The 19059-nt window shown below is 37.9% G+C and overlaps 2 protein-coding genes and 1 long non-coding RNA gene across 3 annotated transcripts; 1 reads left to right on the forward strand and 2 right to left on the reverse strand.

Moving 5' to 3' along the window:
• Positions 1 to 2469: 2469 nt before the first annotated feature.
• On the forward strand, positions 2470 to 13453 carry LOC115235821 (uncharacterized protein DDB_G0283697). The gene is made up of 11 exons (XM_029807858.1): positions 2470 to 2473; positions 2512 to 2600; positions 9847 to 10170; positions 10252 to 10446; positions 10487 to 11625; positions 11714 to 11939; positions 12086 to 12427; positions 12555 to 12690; positions 12771 to 12999; positions 13084 to 13196; positions 13269 to 13453. Exons 1-11 carry the CDS (start codon positions 2470 to 2472, stop codon positions 13451 to 13453), a joined length of 2982 nt encoding a protein of 993 aa, XP_029663718.1.
• LOC115235837 lies at positions 3277 to 7426 on the reverse strand. Its single transcript, XR_003884093.1, has 2 exons — positions 6135 to 7426; positions 3277 to 4066 (listed from the first exon to the last, which is right to left on the reverse strand). It is a non-coding gene; the product is annotated as an uncharacterized LOC115235837 (long non-coding RNA).
• Positions 13454 to 15192: 1739 nt separating the features above from the next.
• On the reverse strand, positions 15193 to 18660 carry LOC115235822. The gene is made up of 6 exons (XM_029807859.1): positions 17982 to 18660; positions 17166 to 17304; positions 16863 to 16943; positions 16275 to 16405; positions 16026 to 16187; positions 15193 to 15496 (listed from the first exon to the last, which is right to left on the reverse strand). The coding sequence occupies exons 2-6, from the start codon at positions 17224 to 17226 to the stop codon at positions 15278 to 15280; spliced, it is 654 nt and encodes a 217-aa protein (XP_029663719.1). The 5' UTR covers positions 17227 to 17304; positions 17982 to 18660; the 3' UTR covers positions 15193 to 15277.
• Positions 18661 to 19059: the final 399 nt, after the last annotated feature.

Genomic DNA, 19059 nt, shown 5'->3' on the forward strand with positions numbered 1-19059 from the left:
AAATTTAATTTAAAAAAACGTGTTTTTGATTTCAGATATGAAAAACATTTTCATGCACACCGTGCATGAAAATATATATCTGTAAATATTCGCATAACTTTAAAAAAAAAAAAAAATTTAAGCTGAATATTTTTTATTAAGTTCTTAATAATATTGTATTAATATTGTAAAAAAGAAAAAAATTGTTTATTAAATCGTTGCGCTGCAAAATAATCTAGAAAGTGTACTTATTTTTCGAAGATTCAAACAGGAATTCCCCTTAATACATTTTTGTTTATCTTTTCAAAATTCCTTGATACTATCTAAATATATATTCGCGATGACCCAGTTCTCCTTGGCACGACCGATACGCGGCGTCGTAGATAGCGTCTTGCAAAAAGCGAGAGAAAACTTGTATGCGCTACGGCATTCTATTTAATTCCTTGTTTTTATCCGCCCGGTCGGAGAGACCACTGATTATCAGGAGCGCAATTACTGCCTGTCTGACCGCGAGATTGGCTTTGAAAATTTGAGTAGCCACTTGTTGAGCCGCGCACGTCGCAAGATTTGCATTCTTTTCCCGCGGCTTTTCCGCCATTCTCCCATCTCGCGATCGGAAAATAGCTACCGCGCTAGCGACGATGCATCGACCCTTTGCGTTATCGTTTGCAACCACTTGTTGAACGAATATTATTACGTGTCGTCGTCGTCGTTGTTGCGAAATTTTCATTCGAATCAAACGCGGCGTCAAACCCGTCTCGCGAATGCACGAACGCGACAAAAGGATATTTAGTTTCTTCGCATATTTATATATCATTAATTTGTACCGTAATTATTGAAGGTAATGTAAATTTTTTTCGCTCCGTGCGATAAAATTGATAATTCCGTTAAAGTTTTTTTAGAGCGATTTTAACGCGGTTTAATCTTCCCTCGTAGTTTGTGATATGAAACTCTTTGATGGTTAAAGTCTAATAATAAATTCAAATGTTTCACATATAACCTTTCTCCTTTTCCTCGCCTTCTCCGCGTCAAGAAGATTGTGGCGTGAATTATTTCGATTTCTAGCTCCCGGCTTCGCGCTCTCGCTTTGAAACCCGGCGGCGTTTCGTTACGCAAAGCGTCGATTTAATAACGCGCGATTACTTTTTTCACCACAATCCCTCTCTTTCAATCGTAGTTACGAAATGGGAAGCGTATCATTTGCCAAGGATATCATTTGACTTCGAATATACACTGTAAACAATTTTCTACAAATTCAGACACATTTTTGTCTGAATTTTCAGATCTGAGTGTCTGAAAGAAATTTCAAACAATTTGTCTTAATCATCAGAATCGTTTTTTTCTAAAAGTTCAGAAGAATGTGTCTGCAAAAAAGCTGCAGACACTTTGTCTGAAGTTTGTAAGATTTTTTTTTACAATGCACGTCGTAAGGTGAAGCCTTTAATCTATTAAAAGTCCACCCGCGTTCTCTCGGCTTCTATAATCTTATAGAATTCTCCATTGATTAACCGTCCCGTTAACCTTTGAACGACGGTTAATCTCGATCTTGCGGGGCACGAGACCCTTTTCCTTACGGTTGCGCCGTAAATGCCCGCACGGCTGCAAATTAACGCGGTTCGTGAGGACCTATCCCGTTTCTCAAATCACTACCTGCAACGAGGAAATTGCCACATTGCTCGCGGTAGTCGACGTCCTGTCCGCTTTTATAGCTACATTAGGCCGCGCCACTCGAGATAGAGTCGACGCGATCGTCTCCCGACCAAAGATAGCGTCTCGTGGACGCTTGTCCCGCATTAGTACAAGTAAGCGTGGAAGGTGGAGGTACCTTTATCGTGCGGAGGGTGCCGTCAACTGTATGTGTGTGTGTGTGTGTGTGTGTGTGTGTGCACTTTACACAGTACAGATATCATCCTTAACGGTGTATCGCGCGCACAGTAATGAGGAAAGGATAAATGCACACTTCCTCGAGAAGCCTACGAGTTATGTTATTTTCCATTTTTCCTTTATAGCAGAGAAACGCTACAAACGTGGAAAAACGCCACGAGAAAGATGAATGTATTTGATGAATATATATTGCACTTTGGATTGGTCGCAGATTGATCGCGACGCATACGATACATAAGTAAACGATTTTATGCGAATGAGTTGGACAACTTTTCTTCGTACTGCCTTGCAAAAGAGTCAATATTATTGTTCAAACAGAAACGTATTCCCGTTTCCATTCCGCTGGTACTAATACCGACCCGCAATAGCGGTACCTTCAGCTTCTCGCGCATAAATATTCACGCCACGAAGGAAAGTTCCATCAACCATATCGGTCTTTCATCGATATGTAACTACAACGGGTAACCGGGAATTGCTTCCGCCTTAAGTCTCTTTTTAAAGGAAAGCAGGACGTTGTTTACATTTTAATAAACATACATCTTCCCGTAAAACTTTAACTATTCTTCCCATCGTGAAGGTTGTTCCTTCGATGAAAAAGGAAAATAAATGGGTAAAGCTATTGATGGAATATATTGCGTCTCGTTGCAGGATCTTCGCCCAGTCGTCTGGCAACGAACAGAACAACGGAGACCGCCGATGAGAGGATCGCCCCTGTTCCGGAATCTCCTAAACAAAAGGTACGCCATGATTATAATACGATCAATCGACCGGAGGCAGATACGCTTCTCATGACTTTCTTTTGCCGGCTCCCTCTCTTCCCCCCCCCCCTTTTTTTTAGTATATGTATAAACGTCATATAATTTTGTACGCGGTAGTTTTGTCACGGGCTTGAAAATTTCCTTAAGCTTTCTCAGAAGCGGAGAACCATCATCTTGTAACACGTTGTTGAGTCACGCTCTAAAATTCATTTATTCATCTTTATACAAGATACGAGAGATATATTCGTGTGAATCGCTTTATCTCGCGTTGTATCTTTCATTTCCTATAACAATAACGTTTCCGACATTAAACGCGTTAATCGAGCGTCTTCTTTTTTCCTCTTTCTCTTTCTTTTTTTTTCCGTCTATCCAATTATCATCGTGAGATTACTTTGTCGTTCATTTTCAGACTCGCATTCGCAAAAAGATCGCGAAGACGCACGGTTTAAGTAGAGCATAAAAGACTCGAGTACTTGGATCTTCTCTCGCAAGACGAGAGAAATAATTACGAAGAGACTCCGATACGTCGCTCGTTCGTGCGCGGTTTACCTCGACACGGGGTGTCATCCCAGGTTGCAACAACAAATGCCATCATTGCGTTTGCGTAATCACGCGCGCATTATCGATGCACAGGCGTCGTCCCCCTTTTCTCATCCTTTATTTATTTATTTTTTTTTTTTTTTATATTCGCCCTTTTTCCATTATCTCTCGCTTGGCGACCGGTCGAAGATGAGTGCGTAGGCGAGACGAGATAGACTGATGCTCGTACGCACGTTAGTTACACACACGCGCGCGCGCGCACCCCGCACGAACGATCGATTATATTTTTGTGTCATCTCTATACATCTGTATTTACACAAAATTCATTAAATTTATGTACGTTTGATAAAATTAATAACAATAAATGGATATGATGTTACGCAATGTGAAACCAAATGTGACGTTTGCCTTAAACGAATATCATACATATGTTGTACACTTTCAGTAGCTTGTGTGTGCTTTCTGCGAATGATTAATTACGAAATGCTCTCATCGATGTTTGAAGATATGTTACTTTTATTAAAACATGTGAGATCTGTCCTCGTGCAATGTCAAGGTTTGTCACGTGTTTATTTCGTCTGTCGCCGTTAGTTATAGGGATGAAACTTATACACTCTCGTTCGATAAAATTTATTTCGATAACTCTTCCGCGTCGCAGCAAAATGACTTGGAGAAACACTGCCGGGAATGATCGCGAAACGAAACCCCCGATGCGAGAAAACGCGCGGTTGGCGTGCACGCGGTTATCTGTCACGGAGATCTATTTAGCCGGTGATTTTCTGGCCGACAATGACCGCTTCTGTCAGTCACTACGCGTCGTCTTCGTGATCCCATTCCCGGACGCTTCCTGGTAGGTACTCGTCCGCGCTATTGCTACCTGGGTCCTTAATCAGAGTGTCTACTCTCTGGAAAACATGGAAAAATCAGAGAATTGTCATGGAATTTTATTGGAACTCACAAATTTTTTTTTTAAATTCTCCTTTTGATAATTTAATTTTGTTCTTGTATTATGAACAAAATTAAATTATCAAAAGGAGAGAATGACAATCCGCCAATAAGCAAAATTGTGAATTATGTGTTTAAAATATATTATGAATATATATTTGTCTTTTTTATATATTCGATGTATTAAGAAAATATTGAGCATGCAATATGCATTATTGTAATTTTTAATGATAAAAAATAATAATACTATGGAAGTAAAAAATGTTTATCTGTCTAAAGCTATCCTGCGTTTTTTTTCAGTACATTTACAAATCTACCACTTGAAACTTAAGTGGTTCTGTGTTTTTTCTTTGTATATGAATGAAAAGAATTAGAAAACTCATACGACAGAAAATTTTATTTTGAATAAAATTGCATCGAAAAATACTTTAAAATAATTTCTTTATTTGAGCAAAAATATTTGAAAGATCAGGGAATTTTAAGAAAATATTTTTACAAGATTTGAATAGACACCCTGTTAAAATAAGCGGCCGAGAGAACATTTGTATTCACCGATGACAGCGTGTACATGAGAGAGAAAGAGAGAGAGAGAGAGAGAGAGAGAGAGAAAAGATACAATGCGCGTCGAAAAATTCGGGCGAGTTGCTGGTAAAAGACGGGAGTGTCAGAAAACGTTCGACCAATTTTCTTTATAATGTTAAAGTTTCGTCAACATACTTATCCATTCGCTCCCGGAATATGTGTATACCTTCAACACTTGTCAGCGTCTGACTGGATAGATTCGCGCACGTCGTGAACACGAAGTTACATTGCTCCGAAACTAGTTTGCTCGTGGATCTCTTCAAGATCCCGTAGATAACTCGTCGGTCTTCTCCAACCACATTATTTTCAAGCAACTCGCGGGTGCAATCGCTCCCCACGTCTCGACCAGGAATCCACCGAAGGAACCTGAAATATATTATTACTCGAAACAGAAGTCACGCGCGTACCTAAGTTACACTGTAAAAAAATTGACTGTAACTTCAGACAAAGTGTCTGCAGTTTTTTGTTTTTTTTTTTTTTGTAGACACACTGTTTGAATTTTTAGATAGAGTGCTGTCTGAATTTTCATACACACTCTTCTGAACTTTTAGAAAAACGACTCTAATGATTAAAACAGATTGTCTGAAATTTCTTTCAAATACCCAGGTCTGAAAATTCAAACAAAAAGGTGTCTGAATTTAAAAAAAATTTTTATGGTGTAAATTAGATTCTGTTACAAAGTTGCGACAATCCCGCGATGAATAAGACCAGCAAAGTCGTTTTCCACGTCCACGCGTATTATTATAACGCTCCGATAGTAGGTTGAGATATCGCGTGCATATCGTGGCGGCACTAATTACTTTTTATCGCGGGCACGGCTCGTTATCGAACACTCGATGGACACGCGTGTCGCATTTTATTCGCCTCGAGAACTTGAGGCTGCTGGTCTGCGTTCTTAGTCACTCAGGCTGATTCGCGAAATTGACGAAAGGTCAAAACGTCGAGAAGGGACGTCATTCACGAATGTGTCGGTAGTAACTCGTTTTACGAGTCGAAGAGGAACGAGAACGGATACACGATGGACGCTCGCGCGTGGGTCGAGTTTTGTTCATTATGGTTCGCATAATGTTCGTCCGGTTGTAGTTAAAGCCGCCACGCGTGAGTCACGCGGCGAACCCACACACACACACACACACTTGTTAGGCTTATACAACGGCGGACGTCCATTTTGGTTGGCGTTAGATCAACGAAAGCTCGAGTTCTATGTAAAAGCTGCTCGGTGAATTATCCAAAATCAGGTAAAAAGAAAAAAAAGAAAAAGAAAGAAGAAAGAGAGGGAATTAAAACGAATATAATTTGTAGACAATATTTGCGCGTCAAGTCGAGTCAAATCCCGGAAATCCTCGCGCTGTGAAACTCGTATTGTTTAATCTCTCCCCCTTCCCCTCTCATCGTATCTTTTTGTTCTCCAGGAGGAAAGCTTGGACTTAATGGGGCAATATAAACCTGAAATATTCTGCTAGAAGGTAATTTCGCTTTGTCGTTATTGTTTTGCTTGCTTGTGGTTGTTGGGTAAGCTGATGCATGCTCGCATGTCTCGAACACGCTGTCCGGTGTATGCATAGACCTTTCGATAACACGACGCGTGTGTGGTTTGAAAAAGACGACAGATTATTTAACATTTTCCCGTTAACAACAATGTAAAAATAGAACTGCGGTTGTGATTTTCACAGAAGACGAATGAAAAAGAAGAGAATAAGTTTGCGACTTTAATCCGGGCATTGAGGCTCGTTTCTTGCACGTGATGGCCGGGGAATGTCTCTTGTTACTTGTTACTCGTAGAAATTGTTACATTCCCTCGTGTCATGCTGGCTAACGACACCGAACGTCGTATCTTTATATTCACCGTCCATTTTTTTTTATTTTTTTTATTTTTTTTATTTCTTACGATAATACGGCACGAGTCTTCGCCGTGTCTACCAGTTCTTGGATGTGTTCGCGAAGAAAGAATAATTCTACGCGGTATATTTTTCCGGGTAAATGAAAACGAATTTACGACGGTGCTGCGGAATCGCCGCGACGCGAAAATTCCGTCGCGACCGGACACTATCGAAATAGACAGACGACTCGCCTCGATTGTGTCCCAGCCGACGTGAAATACTCTTGTACGTCTATATCGCTATATGTATACCCGGCTGAAAGAATCGACCCGGGGACACGATCGATCAATCCTCCTGTCTCGCACTCTTCCAGACGACACGTCGCCTGTCGGTCTCGCCTCGCTTCGCGTCGTACCTTCGATAGAAGAGGTAGTTGATCGAGCTTGAACCAATAAACTCCGTCACCCGGAAGCGGCCGTCCGAGAACATCCGTCACTTCTGTGGCATTTTTCGGAACCGAGCAAGAGAGAGAGAGAGAGAGACAGAGATAAACTTGAATCTCCGACTTTCGTTCGCATTTAAAGCGAGAGTTTGATACTCGAACGGTTACGTTTGCCTTGTTTACTTTATATTAAAGTTTATATCGTATGTGTATTACAAAGCCCGGTAAACGTCGAGGAAAGTAATAATTAATCATGCGCGGGGAGACTCGGCGAAGCGCGACGTTCTATTTATATGTCATTGCCACTCGTTGCGTGTACCCGACGACGTATGCATGCACGCACGCACGTACGCACGCACGCGCTCGTTCGCTCACGCAATAGAAATCGGACGCGCGGTCAGCAGCCTCTCTACAGTTCCACACAGTCGAATCGTGACTGTAATTCTGTTTCCCGGGGCTAGAGACTACGAGGAACGGTAAGAGAAAACGTCCGACGAAAATTCCCGCTGTCTTCGATCTCTCTCTCTCTCTCTCTTTCTCTCTCTCTTTCTCTTTCTCTCTCTTTGAAAATTCCGGACAGAGACCCGGATTAAGGAGATCAATCTCGCGATATTTGTATGGCGTTTCCCAAATTTTAGAGTGACGCACGCAAGCGCAAAGATAAACAAAGTGCGTCCAGATTATTTTTATACGATGCGTAAGCGACGTCGCTTACGTGTAATATTTCGCGTTTATCGCCTGATCGGATTAATTAATCGCGTGCTTAATATTCCTCAAGAAAATCGATACGTCAGCGATGTTTGTGCTCTTGCGTATGTGAAACACTATCACAACGAGAGCTCGACAAATACGGCGCGTTTTCGTTGATATGATTAAATTAAATCGCGATTAATCAAGCTACATGGCAGTAATGATACTGTAACTCTCGTTCATTAATACGTTATATTTGCAATAAACGTGATAATAATTTCGATTATATAAAGAGAGAATTTGCGTTAGGGTTTTAGAGATCTTACAGACAGAGAGTGAATTCTTTATTTTTTTTTGTTGTACCAACCCGTGATCGATCGCCGCTTTATTTAACCGCCTATGTAAAACTCATGCACGTGGTATTCGATGAAAGTTTAATAGAAATCGATTTTGCGGTTAGCAACCTATCATCCATGCCATTTTTCAGCGCGTGCGAGGAGGATTAATATATATGTACATAGAGGGTCTCTCTTATAAAAGCGTGATGCGACGAAAGGAACTCGGAGATAGGTTGATTATATGAGTCATCGGTTTTTAATCAAATCAGTTTTCGGTCACACAACACACCGTCTCATTTACATACGATATGCGATAAAAATAATCGGCGAATGAATTCTCTTTGAGACGATCTCTCTACGCGTCTGTAGAAATTTTCTCGGTTCGATCTTTCACAAAAGAATTTTAACTTTTCCGACGAAGAGTGAAACGCTCGATTGAACATCTGTAATACCGGAAAATCGTCTAACTTTTCAACATATTGCCGTATGTCAGTGGTAGATCGCGAGTGGATGAAGAATTCTTCTTCTATCGATATGTCGAGGAAAATTTCAAGAAAAAGAATAAATGTTCGCGATCCGTTACTTTCAGTCGTACAGTTTCTGCGAACGACGCGCATCTCATTTTCTCGTAACGAAGATTTAACGCGGACGTCATTCCCGCTTTCGTATCCCGCTTGCAAAGCGACGTCCTCGTTACATTACAGTCGTGTATGATGATATACACGCCGGACGTATAGAATCGCCGCAGCGATTCGATGCATTATTATTGGATTCACCGGAGAACGTTGGATGCATACCGCGATAATACCTCGGAGATGTATGACCGACCGGTATTGTGGAAATTCGCTGGCTGGCTGGTGTATGAAAGCTAGAACGGCAAAAGGCCGACGACGAGGTGCTCGTCGATATCCAATGACTCGTTACAAATGCGACCTACAATTTGTCAATATTTATCTTCGGCTATATACGCGCGCGCTCTTCCAACCGAGAAGAAACGATCTCCGGCGTGTGTAATAATATCGCTGACATTTGGCGCTTAACCCTTTGAGGATGGCTTTTTTTCCTTTTTTTTTCCTTTTCTCTCTCTCTTTTTTTTTGAAAATCAAACTTTTACAAAATTCATAAAAGATATTTATTTAAACAAACATAGTTTTGATTAAAGATGAGTTAAAGTATGAAATTTCTTTAAGCAGAGACCAATATCACATTCTACACATTCATTTACTTTGATTCTGATATTTTCCTTTCTTTTTTTCTTACTGACTGGCTATAAATGGCACATCTTCTTCTTTTTTTTTTTTGTCAAGCTTATTGTTAGATTGAATTAGAGAAGGGAAATGCCTATCGATAAGTCTCTTCGGATCTTTTTTCCTGCACTTGTTCTTCCGGTTCCAATTGATTTCATGTTGATTGATAATTTCTCTGATTAATTGGACTCCGAAGTAACCAAATTGATTCCATTCTCAGAAAACTTCAAATTTTGGAAGGGAAATGAGTGAAAAATGTAAAAAAAAGCGATATTTATTGATTAAACTTAAAAACTTATATATATCTATTTTCCATCTTTTGTGAAAAAACCTCTAAATGTATATATACGTCCGCTGTCCTTAAAGGATTAAAGATTCAACTCTCGTGAATTTTTGCGAGAATTGTTCCGCTAACGTTCCGCTAAGATGCACTAATTCAGACTAATTTAGAGCAATTACCTCGGTGAAAAAAAAAAATAATGGTGACGGTGAGTTATAGCTGCCTGCATAAAATCGCATGTCGCACTTTGTTCATTCGCTGACTATGCTCGCTGGAGAACGAAATGAAGGAAGTAATGTAATGACGACGTGTCTCAATATGTGTTCGTCCTGATAACGCAGGTGGGGTCGCGTCTGGGGATGCGGAGGGATCCGTGCGCCGCGTGCGGGCTGCCGGTCTTCCTGGCGGAGAAGCTGCTGATAGCGCGCGCTCCTTATCACCGTACCTGCTTCCGGTGTGCACGCTGCGGCAACCAGCTGACGCCGGGCAACTATTACGAGACCGAGGAGGGCCAGTATTGCTGCGAGACGTGTCCGGACGAGGAGGTACTGCCCGCCAGCGTGCGTTGCAAGTACGCTGAATCGACGATTATGTCGGGCGCGGAACAGGAGAGGAGTAGTGAACCGTCGAGGCCGCTTAGCGATGAGGAGAAAACGGAGAGAAAGGTGTGATCCTTTTTTTTTTCTTTTTGACAAAATCTTTTTTGCATTCGGAATAAGCATTAAATAAACTTGTTGTGTATGCAGGATGTACAGAATCTACTGGAAAAGGCTATGGTGCCCGATCTGATCTCCCACACATCGCAGATGCGCAAGAGTTTCATGGCCGGCCACCTTCTCTCTGAGAAGATCGACGAGTCCACCGCGAGAGACACGAATACAAAGGATGTCGAGGTCGACTCGGATTATCGCGAGGAGGGGAAGAGCAGGATCGACTCGGCAGGATGATTATCGCGAGGGGAAGAGCAGGATCGACTCGGCATTCCCAGACGACGACGAGAATGAGGAGGAAGAGGAGGAGGAAGAGGAGGAGGAGGAGGGAAAATCTCGTAGCTCCACGATGGATTCCCCAGATGCGGAGGAATCCAGCGTCGAGCGATACAATGTACATAGCGCGTTAAATAGCTTAAACATTAGAAGCGACGAGGATCAACAATCGACTGCCATTTCATTCCATGACGTAGATAAGGAGAAAAAAGATAAAGATACCAAAGAGTCGCCAGGTCGTGCCAATGAACGAGCCAATCCCGAAACGAGACTGTCCTTGGTACAGAAGAGACTCCAAATGTTTGAAGCTCGGGATAAAATAGATTATACCGAGAGAATGATGAATCAAGGCAAGGTGAAAAGTCCGGTGGCTCAGGGCGATTCCTGGGACCTGGAACCGGACGTTCTTCGAGTGAATTCGAAAGAATGTTCGGAAAAGAGGCTCGAGGAAAACTCGATGATTAAAAGTACCGATAAACGTAAAGACAGTTTTGAGAATATCGACAAACAACGAAAGGATGAAGATTCGACGATTACAAGTATCGAGAAATGCAAGGAAAGTTTCTCGAAAGACATTTCGCAAGCGAATAGCGAAGAACAACATACTATCAATAATGCGCGGCTCGAAGAAAGCACAAAAGTTGAGATTATTGAGAGAAGAAAGGAGAGTCTCGGACAGATAGAATCAAGAGAGGATAATGAAATAGAAAAATCTTATGAGAACATCGTGGGAAGCAGCGTACTAACCGCGAGAGGCATCGACTTAAGCAACCATAAAGATTATCCGGAAGACTTGAATCCCTTCAAGAGCGACGAAGAGGATAGCATTACGGAAAGCAAAGAGCGGACCACGATAGATAACTCTAGAAACAGCAAAGTGTCGACTAATCCGTTCGATAGCGAAGACGAGGAGGACGTCGAGGAACTTGAACCACCGAAACCAGCGGCTAGGAGTAAACTGGAAAATCGGGGAATCGTAACGGGAGCATCTGTGACCAAGCGGATTCTGGCTGCGCCGCAAATCAATCTCAATCCATTCTGGAGTGACGAGGAAGAAGAGCATGATAGCGATGAAGAGGGACGAGGTACAGAGCCGCAAGGAAATGTACCTATACCGAAACCGCGGACTATCAAGTATGTTGTATCTTATTTTAGCAGATGTTTATATCTTATTTCGGTGAATATGATAACATTGTGGATAATTTTCCTATTGTATGAACAGGACCACCCCTGAGATAAACGTCGCATCGCGGAAAGCCGATTTGAATCGTGGAAGCATGTACGCGTCTAATAGTTCTTTGACTAGCTCCGAATCGACTACAACTCCCAGCGGGACGTATAGGAAGAAAAAGCCCGCCCCGCAGCCGCCGGCCGCGAAGGAACTGTTTCCATCCGATCAGCGCGAATCGCCCGTGCTCAAGTCTAACAATACACTATCCTCGTATCATGTATGTTTTAAAATAATTTCATTTTTTAACTCGATTTCTTTACCTACGATTTCTATTTTAATAGAAATAAAGTTAATTCTATATATGTATAAATCTCGGGAGGGAAAAGAGCTTTTCATTATCTTTTATTCTCTCTCGTGATAAAGACTCTCTCATTATCACCTCGCACGATGCCGCGAGCTCGGAAAACCAAGCCGGCACCTCCACCGCCAATGCCGACCAGCACACCCCGTAACGTATCGATCGGTAGCGCGCCAAGTTTCGACGAATCTCCCATAATCAAGCCTCGCGACTACGATCACAGTCTAAATATGTGGGAAGATCAGAAAACAAACAAAGACGAGGCGAATCGAAATAGGCAAAGCTTGAGCGGCATCTCGTGCTCCGACAGTTCCTCCTACATGTCTTATAGTGATAAAAGCGTCCAAGGAAAATGGAAAAGGAAAAAGGGTCCCGCCCCACCGCGACCAATTCCGCACAGAAGAAAGGTATAATTTTAATTTTTTTCCTCTGTACGATGTGCTTGTTATATCAATGCAATTTCCGAGGAACAAGTTTCAAGCGTATAAATAGATAAGATTCGAGATTTATATCAATGTGATTTTTTACTTGCAGATCAAAGTGATATCTATGAAAGATGTAAAATTAGAATTAGACGAAATAGAATTGCAACAGCAAGGTTTAGAGAGACAAGGCGTACGATTGGAGCAATTAATACGAGATAAATGCGAATCTGGACCTAGAACAGAAGGTAAGAAACGCTTAAGAATAATTATAGTCATATAAGTCATTATAAAGACGTAACTGATGATTAATCTGTTCAATTGATAGAGTCATCGCTCGGCATGGATGTGGAGGAATTGGTTTTGGAATTGTTTGCATTAGTGAATGAAAAGAACGAATTGTTTAGGAGGCAGGCCGAATTAATGTTATTAAGAAGGCAGCAAAGATTAGAGGAGGAACATGCTGAAGTGGAATATCAAATACGATGTCTCATGTGCCAACCAGAAGCTACTAAAACTGATTTTGACAAACAGAGAGAAGAAGCATTGATACAAAGGTATTCCAGAAATATTCAATTTATGTAAAATATTCAAAAGTTACTGGCATAAAAACGTATATAACGCTCTTTTTTGCATTGCAGATTAGTAGAAATTGTAGAGAGACGGAACGAAATTGTCGAATGCTTGGAGATGGATCGTCGAAGAGAGGTGGAGGAAGATAAAAGCATAAATAAACATATGGGTTTATTTGCTGGTAAGCAACAAGATGATAGTTTTATTAATGCAAAATGTAAATATTTGTAAAGTTAATATACTTGTCTTCTAGCGAGAAACAAGAACGAGCTATCGGACAAAAATAACGATTCTTCCAACGCGGGAAGAACAAAGAAGGGAAAAGCAAAGGAAAAATTAAGAAAATTGAAAAAGGTCGTAAAAAAGGATGCCGATAAAGATGTATACCATAAAGTTCATTTTAATTATCGCGGTACAGCAAAGAAATTGTTTCGTTAAATATTTTACGATAGAAATGTCACGTTGCGTGTCACTATCCATCGGATGAATTATTTAAATTAAAAGCAAAACTGGAAACTCTGTGAAAGCTGTCGCACATTACATTACGCCCGGTCAGTCAGATTAATTTAGTTGTCATTTTACTCGAATTATTAAACACTCATGATTCATGAATATTTAGATGCGATATACGCTCCCAAAATTGACGCGACTTGATGTATCAAGGGATTCGACTGTATTTGATTCAATATGCAATCTGAATGTACAATATTATCATGATTGATATAGACAAGTCCGTCAAGTCCCGCACAATCTCGGAGCGATCAATCTTCAATGTGTAATCTGACTTCTGACAGGCATTATTTGCATGCATTATAGATTATAGTACACTACAATACACGCGTCAGAGACAACCAATCATCGTCTACTGCATGTCTATTATTTCCAGAGAAACGCGACTGATTGGTCACGCACAGAGCCATATAAAGGCTGCGTTCGGGGAGTACTTTTAGCGCTAAATTTATTCACAATCATTTCCAATTTTATTGTTTAAATTGATAAATAAAATTAAAACATTCTGTATACCTTGCTGTATCGCTTTTATCGCTAAATATTTGACGAGAAATGTTTTTAGTCGAGATGACAAATATAAAAAGAGATAGAGATCCATCCAAGAACATATATATGTATCTTTTTAATTCCGGTTCCGATTTTCTATAGAATAATATCATAGAGAAGCCCCTGAAAGGGGTCACGCCGCCGTTTTTCATAAGATACTTTTTCTAACTGGTACAGTAGCGTCAACTAGATGCATTTTAAAGCCGGCGGAACTACATGGTCAGATTCACTTTTCGGTGCTACGGTAAAACAATCGGTTAGCATATATGTATGCTAGATCCATAATTGTGGATCAAAATTGCGGAGAAATATTATGAATTTATTAATGTTTTATTAGCTGTACGTGATGTTTTGCCATTCTAGTATATATTACGGACAGCGATAATAAGTTAATTATTATTGAAGTATTTTTGTGTATAAGCACATGTGACATAAAATTAAATTTTCTTAAGGATGTATGTCATATGTCAAAACATTGACAAAAGCATGAAAATTTTGTATACTGTATTTCTTCTGAGTATCTGTGCAAAACCTGAGCATAATTCTTTATATAGTTTAGAAATGATTTAAGTTTAAAGTTAGTATTGATTCTCTTATGGAAAATCGCGTATTGTAGCACTTATTGACAAATTTGACAAAGAAAAAATATTGCCAACAAAATACAAATTACGAAGACGTTAAAAATCATCATTTTGTAATACTTCAATTTTTTTATAATTCGGATTTATTTATTTGATTTTTTAAATAGTATAAAGATATTAAATATATTATACAACTTAAATTGTAATATTAAAAAAGATTATACTATGTCTAAAGAAATAATATATATATATATATATAACAATTTAATATTTATATATTAAGTATAATATAATATATATACCGTATCATAATAATATCCAGTATTGTAATCATAATACATTCCTGATGTTTCCTCGTAAACAAAACCGCTTTGTAATAAAGCTGATTCTGCTACATGTTTTACTTGATCTACTATACTAGATGATTTAACATCATTATTAATATCCCAATCTTGCAATGGTGATTTATCAAGATTAAGCGGATTTGTCTGAGTCCCACAGTGTACAAATGTTTTTTCCAAAAGCAAGTATGTGTATTATAATGTTAATAATAATTGTAAGAAAAGAGAAAAATTAAGATGGACAAATATAATAACCACGAAAACGGTTTGTACCAATATCAGATTTATGATGAAATTTCCTTGTTATCCGTATTTTGTAGTTTATATAATTTTGACAATTCTTCGAATTTATCTTTATGAATATCAGATTTAGTTGGTAGATTTCCTATTCTTTGCTGAATTATTTTTCCATCTTTATTTTGATCTGAATTTAATGGAATATTGTCCTCTGATGATTGCGATATTTCTTTCCTCCATTTCGTCAACCAATTATTGGGAACAGTCTAAAAAAATTGAAATATGTATTGTTTTCAAATAAGAACTTTTTTTATGTGATCGTGTTTATAGAAAAAAATTTACTTCAATGGAATTTTTGTGAAAAATTATGTAACAAATTAGTGAATTATTAAAGCTTCTGGGTTGCGGCCATATTGAAATCCTGACGTCAGAGGCGAGAATGACATGCTGAGAATTCTTGCGTGCCATTTTTAAATAAAAAAATATTTTGATGAAACAACACTACAGATTGCTTTAGCACAATTTTACAAGTGTGCTAAAGCGATCTGTAATGTTGTTTCATCAAAATATCTTTTTATTTAAAAATGGCACGCAAGAATTCTTAGCGTGGCATTCTCGCCTCTGACGTCACGAATCCAATATAGCCGCGGCGAGTACCCAGAAACCTTAAACTAAATAATTTTATATGATATGATTAAAAATATGATATATATTAAATATATTATATAATATGTGTGTCTTATGTAAAAATTTATCTACAATTAACAAATTGGAGACACAAAAACTTTTATTTACATTTTCATCGTCCTGTTTTTTTTCCGTTTGATTCTTTTTAAATTTCCCCTCCATTGCTTTAAATTTATCCATTTCTTTTTCGATTCTACGTTTCATTTGATATTTGGCTACTTGTTGTGCGAATGATCTTAGCTCTCCTCTCATTGCGGCATCAAACATCACCTATTTACGAATAAAACTTTTTAAATTCAATTTACGAGTTATGTGATATGGATATACATACAATTTAAAAATTGTAAAAACTCTTACGTCACGTCGTTTCTTAGCATCGTTAGATGTACCTATCTTATCTGTCTCAGTTTGTGGACCCAACTCAATGAGAATCTGAAAATCGGCATGCTCACCTAATCGAAAACCTACACCAAGTCTGGAATCGGTTCCTGTAAATTTATTTTGTTAAAATAACGAAAAAGCACTAATGAAAATAAACAAATAAAGTTCGGTTTCGAGAAGCAAATAGCAGATATACATGCAATATATTGAATCAAATTAAACGATTCGCGAGAATCTTAATGAAATAGATTTTACAACAATAATATTTAATACTAAAACCAAAACATATCACGAATCACAAAAAAGTTATGACGTAAAAGTAATGATGCAAATAATGACACAATAATGAACGCAAACGTTTCTATTTCAGACTAATCTATCTTCAGTAAAAAATTCAATATAAAATGTATGAAATTTTTTTAGGCCTATGCATAAAATATGTAACTATATAAAATCTAACTAAAATGTAAGAGGTATAAAAATATTTTTAATTTTTTAGAAATTTAAATACGTTAAAGAAGCTTAAGTCATGCAAGATAAAAAATTACTTAATTAATTACTTAACTTTCTTTATGGGTGCAATATTTGAATAGATGAGAGAAAGTATTGTCGGCAGCTCTTCTGGTATAATCAAACTTGTTGCATCTGTAAATTTTTTTATATATTGATTCTCACGTATAAACAAATATAAGCAGAACACTCTGTGAAAATCAACGAAGTTATTATTAACACATTACATGATTTTATCTTGATAATTGCTCAGTTTTTAACTATAAAAAGATTGCTTTTTTTATAATTCTTATTTTTATTTTTATTTTTATTTGAAAGAAAAATGTCGCATATGAATCAAATGAATCACACATTTACTTTCATAGAAAATGAGCAAAAGCAGTATCCGCATGACTGCAGTTTTCACTATCGTTGTCATTGTTTTGAAAGGGAAATTCCTGCATATGTGCCAATTGTTTGTGTTCAATCAATGCATGACTTAGCTTTCATGGATATTCTGTAATCGAACATAAACAAAAATTAATCTTCCGAACATGACATGATCTGTTCGTTATATAGGATAACATCGATCTATTAGATTGTTAATTTTTATTATTATTTATTACTATAAAAAAGAAAAAAAAACCCGTTTTTTTTTATGTTGTTATTTGCATAACAATTTCGTAGACCAATATAACATCTTGACAACTAAACAAAGTTCACAGACAAATCAAATTACTATTTTCTGATAATAAATTAAAAATTTGACACAATCTATTTGCACAAATTTTGCGACACACTAAAAGTATTGTTATAACGATATTGTTTGTTATCACAAGTTTGTTTTTCTACCAAATTCACACTGCAAATTATCACTGGTTCTATCCACATGCGTAGTATTGCACTCGCGTATTTTATATTTTTACATTAAACTGTTCAATCTACTAACTGTTCCAAAACCCCTTAAAATTGCACGAAAGTAAAATCTAAAAGCGAAATTGTGACATATAATCGCGTGCAACGTTCAACGTTTTAATTAATATTTTTTAATTAATATTGTTGAATAATCGTGTTAAACTGGCTAGATTAATTATAAAGTAGAGAAAGAGCTCGTCTTAACAAAAATGGATGCGACTCCGTTCTCAGACTTAGATGAAAGTAAAACGTATAGAGAGCCGGTGGGAGATAACTTACCGCGATCAACGTTCTAGGATAAACTGAAATATTATTACGAAATGAATATGTCTTGGTGCCAAACCAATGCGAGAAAGAGTGCTTATAGGAGTAGCACTTTTAAAGTGAAAGGAGAGTCAACGGATCGGAGATCGAGGTCATACGCGGTTAAACCAAATGCCGATATCGACTCTCGGTTAACTCTCTCTTTTCTGTGCACGTTTTCTCTTCGTCACGCGTTTGCTATGTTTGTAATACAAATTGTATTGTATATTTTATTCGAATAAGATTGATGCAATCAATATGTCGCAGGATGGCCTCGTGTTCACTGATCTATGATCGACAATCAACAAGTCGAGAACGTTACTCTGCAATATATCATGCAAATTGCACACGTTGAAAAATTACTATTGAAAAATTGCACAAGCCAAATTTTATATACGTTTACTCGATTCGACATAGCATAATGAAAAGGAAATTCACTCTTCAATATATAGATAGATATGTATTTATCTTCCTTCGGCTTTGGATGAAAGAGGTTTTACATAAATATTAGTATTACATTAAACAGTATATACAGTATAACGCACAATGACGTACATATAAAATATAAGTTTGACATAATAAAAACGCCGTTTAGTCTAAATAATTTTTATCTAATAACATGATTTGATAACTAAATTTCTGTAATAATTTTTAAATTTATGTTATTTCCTCCCTAAGCTTATTTTTCTAGATTTTCTTTCATCTTATTCTCTTTCTTTGTCTAATAATATAATATATTAATCGTTTATTAAACAATTCATCTATAATTTAAAATACTTGTATAATTTAATATTCCGCTTGTATATACATTATAGTATGCAAAATAATTTCGGCTGCGAATTATCAATAACATGGTATTCGGTCTGGCGGCGTAAACAATAGGGCGCTATTATTTACGTATTACGGCCTTGTTATCATTCGCACGCCGACACTCGAACAGTAAGGTAGTAGAGCGCGAGAGACACCGTCAAATTCCTTTTCCAGCCGCGATCGTGACAAATATCCGGAAATAATTTGATATAAATAATTGATTATTTTTTGCATATCTTAAATA

The sequence above is a fragment of the Formica exsecta genome, unplaced genomic scaffold (assembly GCF_003651465.1).
Source record: "Formica exsecta isolate Colony F162 unplaced genomic scaffold, ASM365146v1 scaffold236, whole genome shotgun sequence".
Classification (NCBI taxonomy): domain Eukaryota; kingdom Metazoa; phylum Arthropoda; class Insecta; order Hymenoptera; family Formicidae; genus Formica; species Formica exsecta.